Raw genomic sequence first — 15,793 nt, 5'->3', positions numbered from 1 at the left:
TTTACCTTGAATGAGATTGCAAGGAATTCTTGATTCTGTGGATTGATGTTTTCATCAGTTCTAGAAAAATCTCAGCCATTATTTCTTCAAATGTTGCTTCTGCCTCATTCTCTTTTGCTCTCCTCCTGGAACTCCAGTTAGATGTATGTTTGATCTTTTCATTTTATACTCTGTGTCTTTTATGCTCTCTTCTGTGTGTACTATCTTTTTGTCTCTGCTTCATTCTGGAAGTTTAGTCTGACCTTTCTTCCAGTTAATTTATTCTCTATGTATAATCTAATAAATCTATTCAGTGCATTCCTAATTTTGTTTATTTTTTAGTTCTAGAATTTTTATTGTTTTTTCAAATCTGTATTGCTTAAATCACTTGTTGCTGAAATTTTCAACTTGTCTTATATACTTGACCACAGTGATATAGTTATTTTGTAATCTGTGTCTGAGAAGACAGCATTTGGAGTCTGTGTGGGTCTGTATCTGTTATGTTGTTCCTTTGTGTGCCTGATTGTCTTTGAATATGTATTAGACATTGTGTTTGAAAAATTATTCATTGAATGAGTTGAGGCCTAAGATGAGAGGATTCCATTTGTTTCTGCTAGGCCCGACTTTAATTTAATTTAAAGACTTTAGATTTTCTGGATCACTCATTTGGCTGAAGACCAAGCTAGAGCAAGATTTACTTCTGGTTCTCCATTACTTCTACACTGCAGCTTTTTGTGGTCTCAACCCTTTATTATACTTTTGTCTGCTTACCTTGCCTCTTGGCCACTCTTCTGCATCAGCAGATTGTCTCTAGGACAGATGGTACCCAAGTGGTTTTCCAACTCCTCTGGGTTTTAACCCTCTCCTGAATCTTGGCCAGGTAAATGCTCTTAACTTCTTAGGCTTTGCTTTTTAAGAATTGTTTCTTATATTGCATTGAGCTTTTTCAGTTTTCCTTATTGGGAGGGTTGGTTCAAATTATCCAGCCTTCCGCAGCTTTTTTCGATTAATATTATTTAATCAAAATAGTACATAAACAATTTGAAAATCAAATATAGGTCATGCAGCACTTAATGACAGGGTTACGTTCTAAGAAATGTGTCGTTAGGTGATTTTGTCCTTGTGCAAACATCATAGAGTGTGCTTACACAAACCTAGATGGTGTAGCCTACTACACACCTAGCTATATGGTACTAATCTTGTGGGACCACCATCGTATATGCACTGCATATATGCCCTCTGCTGTTGACTGAAACGTCCTTATGCAGCACATGACTGTAGTACTTAAAGGCTTGCAATGGGAAATAGCAATCACTCCCTGCCCTCTGGGTCCTGTACCCCAGAAGTAAGTGTTTTCAATACTTTAGCTGTTTTTTTCAGCTTATATTTTATATATTTATATTGCTGCATTTATCTAGAAAGTTATTTTCTTTACATAAATGATAGCAAACACCTTGCTACTTTTTCATTTAATTTATATGTGTCTTCAAGACTTCGTATCGCTACAAATAGAGCTGTATCATTCTTTTTAATTGACTTTATAATATTCAATTTTATGGATTTAAATATTTAGTAGTTTCCCTGTTGATGGACATTTAGATTGATTCGGGTGGTTTTACTATTACAAACAGTGCTGTAATTAATATCTTATTCACATACCATTTTGCTTATGTTCATATATATCTGTAGAATTCTTAGGAGTAAGACAGAAAGATGGATTTTGAATTTTAATAAATATTGCCAACTTTTATGCTATTTCTTGATTTATCAGTTATTATATTTTGACTTTCTATTTTGGGATAACTAGATGTCCTAGATCACCTCACTACTTCCTCCATCCTCTGTTATAGTTTTACCTGAAGTATTATGCAAAATTTAAATTGTTGTATATAAAAATTCTGACTGCTAAGCCCAGAAGTGTTCTGTGATTATCTATCTGTTCCTTCCTGTAGAATTTTGATTTTTGTTTGAAGTATTAGTTGCTTCATTTTTTTTAATTTGTTGAATTTTCTATATATTGTAACTAATTCTTCCCATACTCTTAGAACTGTAAAACCCCTCTGTATGCAAGCAGTATCAGATAATTTATTGAGTCCTTTTTTGGTGGAGGAGCGAGGATGAACTCATTCCTGATTTCTCCACCTTTCTGCTCTTTGGAGCTACTATACAACCATTGTCTTGAGACTTTCCTTTGCCATCATTCTGGGAAATTCCTTTGCTTTGGTATTGGTCTCAGTTTCTGGGGTTCAGGTTTTTGTCTCTATTGGTTTGCTCGCTGGTTTTAGTAGAGCGCTTTTCTGATAACTTTCTGAAAGAGAGAGTGCTTGGGAGAATGCATTTGGAAGTTACTCTCTCTTCTGCTCTTACTCCTTATTGGTTGTTTAGCTGAGCATAGACTTCTAGATTAAAAATAGTTTTCTCAGGGAGGCTGGCCTGGTGGCATAGTGGTTAAGTTTGCGCGCTCCACTCCGGTGGCCCGGGGTTTACAGGTTCGGATCCCAGGAGTGGACCTGCGCACCGCTCATCAAGCCATGCTGTGGTGGCATCCTACATACAAAGTGGAGGAAGATGGGCACAGCTGTTAGCTCAGGGCTAATTTTCCTCAGCAAAAAAAGAGGAAGATTGGCAACGGATGTTAGCTCAGAGCTGATCTTCCTCACCAAAAAGAAAAATAGTTTTCTCAGAATTTTGAAGGATTACTTTATTTTCTTGCTTCCAAGTATTACAGTTGAGATATGTTTGATCTCAGTCTGTTGATCAAAAAATTCACATTTGTCTTGTGTTTAAAAATAAACAAGAAAGTCTGAAGTGGGAAATACAGACAAAAAGTCTTGATGCTGCCTGTCTTACAAATTGTTCCAAGCCAGTTATGGACTAGTAAGGTTACAGAATAACGTAAACAATTATAGAGTGGCTTACTAATCACAATGTCTGTGTTTATTATATCTTCAGGTGGGTAAACTTAATTTCTTACAATACGTAGTCTAGCAAGTTACTTTCCTAAAAACAACATGGTGAGTAAATGCAGTTTTCAATAACAAATGGTATTCATAGCCTCAAGATTAATTTTTACTCTTGGGTCTGGAATTACACCCTACTTAGAAGCTACAGCATGTTACTTTTTCATGGATACTGGCAGAAGATGACTCAGGAAGAGACAACGGATTTTATTCCTTTGCACAGTAAAGGAATAGCATAGCACAGTAAACAGCATGAATATCATATTTGTATAGGACCCTCTTGCTGCCTAGGTCCTATGGGAGTAACTTGATACAGTCTAGATGGATGCAGCACACACAGTGGGTTTGCACTGCAGCTTGGGGAATTCAGTGCTTTTTCGTGGTAAGCAAGCTTGCTCTTTGTCCCAGAGGGAGACATTACCTCATCTCTCAAGGTTGCTTGAAGCAAACACAACTCTGAGAAATGGCCCGTGTAAAGAGCACTCTTCTCATAGACCGAGCAAGACATATGGGGACATGAGAGATCCATGGATAAATGTCTCTTCTAACACTGATGTTCCATCAGGATATATTAAAGGAACTTATTGCAAGCATGAGGGTGGGTCACTTTCATGATGACGATAAGATACAAAGTAAGTGTAATTTGGAAAGGAGGAGAGCTTTACCCTAGCCTAGGTTAAGTTTATATTCATAGTGTTTTCAAGTGAAAGTTTTTCAACTAGTATTTCACAGCTTTTACTTTAGTATAGTAAAATAGAGAGGATTAGTTCAGGCTCTTGTCTTCAACAGTCTCCTGTTACAGTAAGATTCATTAACCACAGCTAATAGTGCTTGTAGTCTCTGATTTCAGATTAATTTCAAGTCATGGCTTTATTAAAGAATATGGGTCTTTATTAAAAAATTTGGAGCTTGTAATTTTCTGAGAACACACTGTGCGACTGTGCGTGTGACTTACTCTTTTCCCTGCGAACACATAAGTTTTTTTCTTTCTCCCGACTTTGTGAAAGTTTACATTATTGTGCATTGATGTGGTTTTTAAAATTTATTTATTTTAAATCCAGTTTATGGCCATTAAGTGGCCACTTCTAATCTGGAAACTTGCCTTTTTAGTTCAAGGAAGTATTCTTCATTGTACCCTCAAGATTGCCTCACTTTCATTTTCTCTTTCAGGAATTCTTATTTGTCAGATACTGGAAGCAACCTGATTGATTGATTTTTTTTTGGTGAGGAAGATTAGCTCTGAGCTAACATTAGTGTGTTGCCAATCCTCTTCTTTTTTGCTGGGGAAGATTGTCCCTGACCTAATTTATGCCCATCTTCCTCTATTTTATATGTGGGACTCTGCCACAGTGTGGCTTGATAAGCGGTGCGTAGGTCCACACCCGGGATCCAAACCTGTGAACCTCGGGCCACCAAAGCAGAGCGCACAAACTTAACCACTACACCACCGGGCTGGCCCCTGATTCTTTCTTTTTCTTATCTTTATTCCAACTATCTTTTATCTCTCAGTCTAGCTGTTGTACTTTGGGGAAGTTTTCTTGATTTATCTTCTAAGCCTTCTTTTGAATTTCTAATTGTATTTCTTGCATTTTCAATTTTCAAGCGTTCTTTCTTGATCTCTGTTCCCACCCCACCACCTTTTTAAAATATTTTCTTCTTATATCATGGGTATATTATCTTCTCTTATTTTCTGGAAGATGTTAATTATAATTTTTGTTTTGTTTTTTAAGTTTGTCTTCTCTATATATAGTCTGTTTTGGGCTTCTGTTTATTTTGGTTTCCTTCCATATTTGAAGCTTTCCTCATTTATCTGGTCGTATTTGACCATTTATATTTAGGAGAGACATAACAAAGCTGATTGGAAGTTGTGGGACTTGGAGAGTTCACAACAGGAACTTCTCAAATGTCTATTTCTAGAAGTTTTTCTTTTGGGTTCGGTTTTTCTTAGAGAGGAATCATCTAATCTCTTTGTGAGGAGGGGCTGCCTGCCAGCTGACCTGGGCAAGGAAAGGGACCTGGGGTTCTTGTTGTTCAGCATGTAAACTTTCATTGAATTGCTACATTTTCAGTACGATGTCTCTTATGGTTCTCTGGTCTAGTTCCCTGAGTCTCAAACTTTTCTGGTAAAGGTGCACTGAATACACCTTTGGCAAATGCTGAATGATTGAATGTTAAAATCCACATGAGCCTGAGGCTGAAGCCAGAGATTACCACCGTGCAGTTTGAAGTTTAGCAATGCAAAAATGAATTTGAACTTTAAGAGTCTGAATTATTACTACAATAATATTAAAACTTTGAGTAGTGAAATTTTAAGCTTTAACGTTACGGTGCACGAGGAATCCTTCTCTAGCACTGTCAGCTGCTTGATTGCTTCCAGGTCATGAGGATGCCTGTTTGTGATGCTAGATAAATACTCACTTTCAGTGGGAATATAAGTTAGAAAACAGTAATTTTTTGGCAACTTATATTGACTTTCAACCAGTGTTTCTGTTTACAGTTCAGCTTAGTATTACTTATCTTTGGAGATAACAATTGCCTTTAATCCCTTAGCCTTTCTAGGGTTTTATAACATCTTCTGGTTTGCTTCTCATTGGTGTCCTCCTCTGGAAACATTTGCTTTTCATCTTTCAAATATTTGTTGATATCTCTTGTTCGTTGACGGTGCCTTCTCAAAACCTAGAGGTCATTAGTACCTGCAAGAACGTTCCTTGAAATAGCCTTCTTGTAGGACTCCAAGGAGGCTTGAGTTTAAAAATAAGAATTATATGATCTTCTCACAATTTTGAAGTTTTGAGCTAGGGTCTTAAGCTACAAAGAGTAACATGTTATAAAAATATAGTACTTCTCTTCTAGGAGTTTATAATAAAAAGGTGATAGAAGTTATTCTTTTTTAGCATGAAGAAAAAAGTTCCCCTATCCTTCTGAAAAAAAAGTTATACTTTAGAACTAGTTTGGAAATCACTCATTGCCACAGCCCTAGCAAGGATTTGAAATGTGAGTAAAAATAACTTATAGGAACGGATATATTGACTATAGAGAAATTAATAAAATTTCTTTAAAAAAATCCCAGTTGGAATTTTTAAGAAAATATTTTCTATCAAAGCTGTTCTTTTGCTGAGCTATACTTATCTTTGGGCTCAAGAAACCATTTTCAATTATTATAAAATGTCTAGTAGGTACCTTAAGAAACAATTTAGGAATAGTTAAATGTTTGTGTTCAGACTATTGTCTGATATTTTGGACTAGAAATATTTTGTTTAGTTACTTCAAACTATTTACATGATAGAGTGATGTTGGGGCCTTCGTTACATAATGCTTTAAAAGCACCAATTTAACAAATATTTATATAAAGCAGAGAATTTCTGAATCAGGCATTACAGTATGAATACATTAAATGTTTAGAACTGTGTATATTAAGAATGAATGCATTGGTAACCTAAAGCAGTAATCACTTAGAACAGTTTAAGAGCCTCAGTCCTATACATATGTCAAGCATTTAACATCAAATGCCTTGAAATCATTTATGTTCAAGATTCATTGCATTGATCAGCCCCAAAGCAAGCGTTATAATAAGCAGCTAGGACCTGTTCATTTCAGAGGATATCAAGATGTTTTGACATTAGCGTATTAAGCAATGAGGTTGCTCTTTTTAAAGCAACTCAGCTTTAAAGGCATAACAAATTAGCATCATAAAGAACCTTTATGTTATACTTGAGTGTTTATAAAATTCTTTCACATGTATTGTTTGATTTAACCTACTGAGGAAAGTAAAGCTTAAAAAGCTGAACTCCTACCCATGGTAGACTGTCTAGCCTGTTCTATAACTACTTTAATTCCAAGATTCTATCTGCTACCGCTGTCTGATCCACATTTTTGTGGTTTTCTGACTGCCTTCTTTTTTATAAGGTTGCTATTTGGCATCGCTGTTCTTTTTTGTGGCTTAAAAAAAATCATTTTCCTTTTACTTCTAGAACAAAAGAGAGTGATGTGTTTGATATAAAATTCTGCTAAATATATTTTCAAAGCTATCACAAAAGATTGTTTATCATCAAAGGCGTAAACTAGCATGAGATCTAAAATGGAAAACTTTTTTTTCTTTATTTTTCACATAATTTCTTAAAATTGAAAACAAAAGTTGTCTAAATTATTTAAAATTTTGTTTTATAGATACTATATTTCGAAAGGTGCTATTGTGGATCAACTTGGAGGAGACCTAAATTCAACTCCATTGCACTGGGCCACAAGGTTTAAATTTGCTTCTGAATTATTTTTCCTTTGGTTCCTTTATTAGTCTATAACTAAGCAGCTTTTTAAAAATAATATACTAAAATGAATGAGAGAACTTATGCCAATAGTTAATATCAATAATGTTCTAATGTATTGCTGACTAGTGTTACCTTGTTACCTGCATTGGAAGCAAAGTTTATTGTCCAGAGTGTTCTTAGGAAATTAGCCATGCTGATATTAATCCAATTAGTTATAAAATTGGGTTAAACTTTGGATTTGTAAACGTAATACTTTTGCACATATGTATATTTACAATTAAAGAAGTTTCTCCTTTCATTGGACAATTAAGATCATATTGGAATAGGATTAATAGAATATAGTAATTATTTATTACATATTTAAAGAAGCTATAAATTTTCAAAGACTGATATTCCAGTCAAGACTTAAGAACCATAAAATCCTAAATGTGTCTTAACATATACCTATGTTGAAACAACTTTAAAAATATTTGTGTAATCTTTTCCACCATTACCCTATTTTAAAATAGATCTTTCCAGAGGATCCTGTTTGAAATAACATTATATATTTAAGTGTTTATTCTTTTATGTTTTAGACAAGGTCATCTATCTATGGTTGTGCAACTAATGAAATACGGTGCAGATCCTTCATTAATTGATGGAGAAGGATGTAGCTGTATTCATCTGGCTGCTCAGTTTGGACATACCTCAATTGTTGCTTATCTCATAGCAAAAGCACAGGTAAAAAAATCACAGTGGTGTCGATTTGAATCAGATGTTCTTCATAGTTTAAATGCCTGATATCATTGGTGTTACAGGTGTAACAACCTGGTGATATTTAAATGGTACTTTCTGATGGATGAAGAGAATAAGTAAATATATAGTTAGTTTGCTATTGAGCTATTTAATGTAGTTAACATAAAAATAAGAATGATAATCATGAACCAGGTAATGATCCATGAAGTTGGGTTTTTTATTTCCAAGAGTGGTAGAGATGAATCTCAGAAGAGGAGAAAATTTAGGTATCTATTTTTTTCCCTTAATTACATCTTTTGAATATATCATCTGAATTTATTTAAACTTTTTTGAAGATATTACCAGTTATTTTCTATATTAAGTACCTCTCTAGGGGGATGAATTCTTTAAGATCGGTTTCTCAGTTTCTACTGTATAAAATAATGCTGCTGCTTACATGTTAGAAAACGTCTCATGATTTAAGTGGTTCTTTCTGATTTTTCTTGAGTATGTAGTGACTGTAATCACATTAAATATTATCAGTTTATATGTATCATGTTTTTGTAATAAATGTATTTTGTTAGAAGTAATGTCACAGTTTTTCTTTCATGTGTTTTCTCTGGTTGCACTTAAACATTAGTTTCATAGCTAATGATCTCATCATAACAGTAAGACAAATGATTTTAATTCATTGCTATTAATAATTGTTAACTTAAAATTCTGTGCTGATTTATAGTTTGAATAGTATTTATTTTGTGAATTTTTTAAGGTATTTGTTGTTGGCAGTGTCAGGCAATGACAGTTGTGTGTTGTGCATTGTAACTTAGGAAAAGAGGCATAGACCGGTTAAGTTAATTGCTGGAAGGGGAGTTTATTATCTATTACTGTGTTAACAGACTACTAAAATCTCATGGCTTTAGAACAACACCAACCATTTATTATATATCGCAATTCTGGACTTGGCTGGGTGGTTCTTATCCTTGTGATCATGTCTGGGGGCTCAACTGAGCTGGAGAATGGCTTGCTCACATACCTGTACCTTGATAGGAATGGCTAAAAGCTTGGGCTCAACTAGGATACTGCGGACAGCTAGGCCCCTCTCTTTTTCTCCGTGCAGCCTCAGAACTTCTTCTCAACAATGTGCCTCTGCATGGTCTCTGTAGCAGGGGAACTAGACTTCTTATTTGGTGGCTCAGAGCTCCCAAAAGAACAAAAGCAGAAGCTGTCTGCCTTTTTTAGGTCTTAGATCTTGAACTGGCACAGCAGCATTTCTGCTCCATTCTGTCAGTTAAAGCAAGTAACAGGGCCAGCCCACGTTCACTGTGGGAAAACAAAGGTGTGAATATGAAGAGGTGAGGTTTATTGGGGGCCATCTTTGGAGACCAACTACCCAGCGGATTTTCCTTTTCTCCCACAGTGTCTTCTAGACTGGGGTTTGAAGCAGTTGATGGTGCTGTAGCACGTGACAGTGTCTTTAATGGCCTTCTGTCTTGCAGATGTAAATTTACAATATGCACATTCACTTTTCTTCTTTCAGTTTTTAACTGGGTAAGAAAAGTAGTGTAAATTTTTGAGTCTTTTTTATTTTTTTATTTTTATTTTTGTGAGGAAGATCAGCCCTGAGCTAACATCCATGCCAATCCTCCTCTTTTTGCTGAGGAAGACTGGCCCTGCGCTAACATCTGTGCCCATCTTCCTCCACTTTATAAGGGACGCCGCCACAGCATGGCTTGACAAGTGGTGCATCCGTGGGTGCCCGGGATCCAAACCCGGGCCACCAGCAGCGGAGCGCGCACAGTTAACCACTTACACCACAGAGCCGGCCCCCATTTTTGAGTGTTTTTGTTAGCTTATTGATTTTGGAGTTTGGATGTTTCAGTAATCTTTTTAATTCTGGCATAGTATGTAGGCTATAAAATTTTTAAAGGGTAGGGCTTTCTACCTGTCACAGTACCTTTTGTACAATAAATGCATGATGATGATAGTAAATGTCTGACAATTATTTTTCTTTTTCATGAGTAAATTTTTTTGTTTACAAAAGTAACACGTGCTTATTGTAAAATATTCAAACATAATAGAAGAATATGACTTAGAAATGAAATCCCACCTCTCCCCTTACCCTCTCCTCGCTACTGAGATCACTTCCTTGAACAGTTTAGTATATATTTTTCCATGTGTATGCTAATATATTGTAAAAGAAAACCCCTCTCAGGTGCATTACGTCATCCTTCGAATGGGGTCCAAAGTCCTTCTCTGGCCTACAGAACCACGTGTGGTAGTCTGGATACCTCTCGAGCTCATCCTCTGTGGTCTCCCCCTCACCTCCTCTGCTTTAACCACACCAGTCTTCTTGCTGTTCGTTGAACAACTCTGATATACTATTGTCTTAAGTAGGGCCTTTGTGCTTCTCTTTTCTTCTGCTTGGTAAATCCTTTCCTCAGATGGTCACACAGTTTTCTCTCTTCCTCTCTCCTACTTCAGTCAGATGTTTGCTCAAATTTTATTACTTCTGATTAGTTCCCAGTGATAAGCAATAATAAAATTAGTATATTTTTATTTCTTCTTTCTCTTCCCTGTCTTCCACTGACTTTAGTCAATAATATTGTTTTTCTTAGTATTAAATTTGTTCTGATAAATATAACTGCATTTCTATTAGTTGACTTTTCAGGTTTAAATAATATCCTTTGACTCATAGCTATTACAGATTAGGTACTCATCATACTTTCTTTTCAACCTCCTTTTTCCATTTTTTCCCCCATTTTTTTGTTAATTGTGTCAATGTTACATTCTTAGGGCATATAACATTTCCATTCAGTTTGTCATTCTATTCTTCACAATTGTTTCATTTTAGTTATACTGTTAAATATATTCAATGCTCACTACCAATTCTTTTGGATGATTTTCAGGAGAAAAAGGGGAAAAGCTAAGTTATGGAGCCCTGTTGGTCATGGAGTTCCCATAAGCTTTTGATCTGGGCTTGGTTAATTCTTCCTAATAGAGAATACCCATACATCCAGGCAGACCCTGGAAAAGAATTACCAGGTTTTAAATCCTGACCCAAAGAGAGAAAAGGTTGAATTTAATTTTTCTTTTAGTACTCTAGAGATGTGGCATAATTTTACATTTTTTATTTTGTTGATTGATATTTTTAATACTATCACTTCTTTAAAAGGATATGAAATGACTCACAGCTAAGAAGGAAGAAGAAACTTAAACATAAGAATTTACGTGTTTGTTTTAATTGGACATCAAATTTAGTTGAGCTTTCTTGAAACCAGGACAGTGAAAAAAGTAAAATAAGTTACAGTACTTAACTCTGATTTAAGAAACAAGGAAGTTTGTCATTTCTTCAGAGAACATTTTTTAAAAAAATTTTTTATTGAAAAAAAAATCAGTGTGTATATTGGAAATATTGAGTGAGGTTACATACGTTGCCAACAACGCTTAAACTAAGTCTAGAAATGGATTTGCAATGGCTAAGGCATAACGTTCAGTTACAGTATTCATGATGAAGGACTAAAACTAGTGACGTCCAAGAGTGTGTGTTCTAGTTTGAGTAATGTAGTGGTTCTCAGCTTGCTTTCTGCCTCAGTACACTTGGATAATGTTTGCATTTGACACATATTCCCCTCAGTAATAGTGGCTCACAGAGAACTGCTGCATAGAGATAGGAAGTGTTTTACAGTGTACTGACTATAACTCTGTCCTGTCTCCATTGACTGGTAAATTAGATAACACAACTTGGATTAGAATTGCTGATTCAGCGTAATTCAGGAATAGAAGATGGGGAAGAGAAGAGGACACTTAATATTTGTTGAATGTCTGTTATACCTGGACTAGGTGCTTTGCACACATTATTCCATTTAATCATCACAGGGGTCTTATGAAGCCATTATTTGTATTCACATTTTAGATGAGGAAGAGGCTCAGAGAATTAAAGTAATTTTGCCAGTCTTACAGCTATTAAGTGGTGGAGCTAGGAATTCAAAATCATGTCTGTCTTATTCTAAAGCCCAAGCCTTTCCTAAGCCTAGAAGAATAGGTAGATAAACATGTCTTTTCATTTAACAAATGGTTTTTGATCACCTGCTGGGTACTGAGAAAACAAAGATGAATTTAGTATAATTTTGATCCTCAAAGAACTCCTGATCTAGTTAATGAGACAGAGGCCTCAGACGTATAGGATAATCAGTCTGGATTGGAGTGGGTTAGGAAAGATGATTTTAGGAAAGTGAAACTGATAGAATCCCTAAACTGATACATCACAATGTCTTGAAAAGAGATTTAGATAACTAGGGAAGAGTTTTGGTTGAATAGATGGTAGTTTTAATTCTGATTTGCTAAAAAACTAAGCAAAAGTGGGGGGAGGGGAAGTACCAAGGAAAACAAAAAGTTGGGTAGGAGAGGAAAAGTGATAATGGTTTACTACATGATTTTGCTGGGAATAATATTCATATATATTTATAATAATGTGACTATCAAGTATTTATAGAACCAGAATAGATCTCTTGAGAGGAAAGAATAGGAAAGATGCATATTTGTGACTGGGCAGGGAGAGGAAAGAGAGAAATTCTCATTTTGCATACTGAGGAGTCTCAGAAGATAATGCCTAAAACTGAAAAGTGGCAATTCAAGCATCTTATTTTAAGATGTGGAGGTAAATACCAAAATAATGAGCTAAAAAAAGGTGAAAATAGTGGGGAGTGAGAGAATTGCTTTATCACATTGCTTTTTTACCACATACTTTGCAGAATCATTTAACTCTAAAAATGTATATGTATAACAATTAAATAAAAAGCAAACAAACTTTTTTGAGTTTATTAGAAAGACAGGTGTTTTTATTATTTATTTTGAAATGCCTAGGAATAAACAGTTTTTTTATTTCCTCCTATCGTGAATTAGTATAAGTAAGTTTTTCAGTTAAATCATTTAACCTATCCTTTGTGGGTGAAAGATCAAAAGAGTAGCTAGGTCAAGATCTTGAAATGCAGAACAGTAAAAGGCTGATTAAAGCGTCTTAAAAGGGAAGACTATAAATATATGTTAATTACATATATTTAATATGTCAATTAAATATTTATATACACGTTAATTAAAATATTTAGTGACAATAAATAGTTTTATTTTAAAGTTAAGAAGGAAAAGGTTTCCTAAATCACCTTTGCTTGAGTAATGTTATATTGGCTTCGCCTGTGATGTGTAAATTAGATTTTTCCAAGTAAATTTGGTAGGAACTTGGAAATTTTTACTGTCTGACTTTTTTCTTTTTACTCTATCAGGATGTAGATATGATGGATCAGAATGGAATGACACCTTTAATGTGGGCAGCTTATAGAACACATAGGTATGTAACCATTATAAAATACTTATTCAGATCATTTTCAACATAATAAAATGTAAAATAAGTAATGAGAAAAAGCAATTAATGTTCTACTTCTAATATTTAAAATTTTTATTATGATTACATGGTATATAACATAAATTACCTTTTTGGGTATTTGTTTCTGTGTTTGCCTTTACCTTGGTAATTATAGTATCCTTAATCTGTTCCTTTTTTAACAATTTCCAAGAATGGGAGATGTTATCTTCCTTTTAAAAAGTAATTTTTTCATGAAATTTGCACATGGGCAAGTTTAACATATTAATAAGTTGCCTTAAATCATTTTTGAAGCAATCCGGATTTAAATTTAAAAAATTGTTTTATTATATAGATATTTATTAAATGATATTAATCCCTAGATCAAAAACAGAAAATGTCAGGACCAAGTATGCACTCCCTTGGAACTATATTACTTTATATGGTGTTGCACATTCTTAATGTTTCCTATTAGAATTTTGTCTCATTACCAATTATAAAGTCGTTGAGTATAGGTTAGAATAGAAGTGTTCCAAGATGGAATTCGTATGCAGCCACAATCAGTTTAGTATCTGTAATGATTTCTATAATTGAAATTAGGGTTGTTGTTGTTGTTTGTTTTTTTTCTTTTCCTTTTCAGTGTGGATCCAACTAGATTGCTTTTAACATTCAATGTTTCAGTTAACCTTGGTGACAAGTACCACAAAAACACTGCTCTGCATTGGGCAGTACTAGCAGGGAATACCACAGTCATTAGTCTTCTTCTGGAAGCTGGAGCTAATGTTGATGCCCAGAATATCAAGGTAAAAATATCCTATACTGATTATGCTATGTGAAATGTGGTTACTAAGATGTGAATTCCTCAATAAAACGTGTTTTTTTCCCATAGACTTTCGAAGATGGAAGAAATGTCTTATTTAAGCTCAACCCTTTGCTTCCATGCAAGAATTTATTTTGAAAGACTGGTTTATTTACTTCATCTTTTAGTATTCAAGTAATTTTCAGATTTTAGTTGCCGTTTCGGTAGTGAATTCTTAGTGACTTTTGGAAATTAAATGATATAATCTGTATTTTTATAGCTGAAGGGAATAGTTTTCTGCTTTCTTTAAGAAGACCATTATGGAGAGTCACAAGTTTGTAGTTAAACCACATTATCCATAGTAACTTTTAATGATTCTTTGACTTGGTCATTTATTGTCTTACTTTTTTAAAGATCAAGACCTTTTATTATGTTTATAGGAGAACTCCTCTCCTCCAAATGCTGAACTAATCCAGGAAAAGTATACACTAAAAACAAAGCACAGTTAATATTTATAGTTTGAGCATGTAGAAATTTGTAGACATTTTATGACTACCTGCAAGAAGATTCTGTTGGTAGTCTTAAATTTTGGTTAGCTATTCTCATTTTTTGAGCTTCAAGATCTACCACATCTTTCAGCAGCAGTCTCTTTCTGTGAAATGACTTCACACATCCTCTTTTAATAATGTGCATTCATAAATAACTTGTGCCCATTGACAAATGTTCTTTAATTTTGACAATAAACCATTGTATTTTCTGAATTGTGTTTCTTAGATACCTAAGGGATATGTGCTAATTAAATATGAAAAGGGTTCGAGCCACATAATAATCTGAAATGACAATCAAAAAGTAGATTATCTCCTGCTGGATCAGGGCATCTATTTATGTTCCAATGAATAGTTTTTGTCTGATTAAGAAGAGAAGTTTATACTACTAAAATAAAATAACTTAGACTAGTTATATGGAACCTAATTTAGTTAAGATTTTAACCAATTTTTAGAAGTAAGTCTAATCAAAAATATTTAGTTCAGGGGCCGGCCCCGTGGCGCAAGTGGTTAAGTGCGTGCGCTCCGCTGCGGTGGCCCGGGGTTCGCCGGTTCGGATCCCGGGCGCGCACTGACACACTGCTTGTCAGGCCATGCTGTGGTGGTGTCCCATATAAAGTGGAGGAACATGGGCATGGATATTAGCCCAGGGCATCTTCCTCAGCAAAAAGAGGATTGGCAGATGTTAGCTCAGGGCTGATCTTCCTCACACACACACAAAAATTTGGTTCAAAGTAAATACCAAATATCTTATTGGAAAGTATAAGAAATTGAGAAAACCATTTGTTTTCTGTCTTTTTTTTTTTAAATTTCAAGTCTTCTTGTCCTTACCCGAAGTAATCAGAATGGTCTAGTATCTGCCAGTAAGCATATGGAAGGAGTAAAGTCAACATACCATAGTACCTGACATGTAATGGGCACTCTAAATATTTGTTGACTGACTGAATGACGATTTGTGTAATCCTGGGCTTTACATCTAAGCTAGTTTTCATGACTCTGCTGGTATAACTCTCTGCCACTTCTGAAATTATAGAGAGAAATTTTTGCTTTTCCAAATGTTTTTAAATAGGAAGCTCTGAAAAGTTCCTAACATTCTGATTAGTAGATTAGACTGACCTTAAGGCCTAAAGGATAAGAAAGGATGAGTTTGACTGAACCTGACCAATATCCCCATA

General features: G+C 34.7%; 1 protein-coding gene across 3 annotated transcripts in view; it reads left to right on the top strand.

Annotated features, from left to right (window-relative positions):
* ZDHHC17 (zDHHC palmitoyltransferase 17) overlaps positions 1–15,793 on the top strand; it is a 121,035-nt gene that overhangs the window by 34,054 nt on the left and 71,188 nt on the right. For all 3 annotated transcript variants that reach the window (XM_087449160.1, XM_087449159.1, XM_087449161.1), the window contains exons 4-7: positions 7,107–7,184; positions 7,780–7,924; positions 13,198–13,262; positions 13,915–14,077. In XM_087449160.1, the coding sequence (XP_087305286.1) occupies positions 7,107–7,184; positions 7,780–7,924; positions 13,198–13,262; positions 13,915–14,077 (451 nt within the window). The remainder of the gene's footprint in view (positions 1–7,106; positions 7,185–7,779; positions 7,925–13,197; positions 13,263–13,914; positions 14,078–15,793) is intronic.

Source organism: Ceratotherium simum, chromosome 25, assembly GCF_057802395.1.
Source record: "Ceratotherium simum simum isolate JZ-2026a chromosome 25, ASM5780239v1, whole genome shotgun sequence".
NCBI lineage: Eukaryota > Metazoa > Chordata > Mammalia > Perissodactyla > Rhinocerotidae > Ceratotherium > Ceratotherium simum.
Note: the sequence above shows the minus strand (reverse complement) of the source record. Positions and strands in the feature narration are given on the sequence as shown.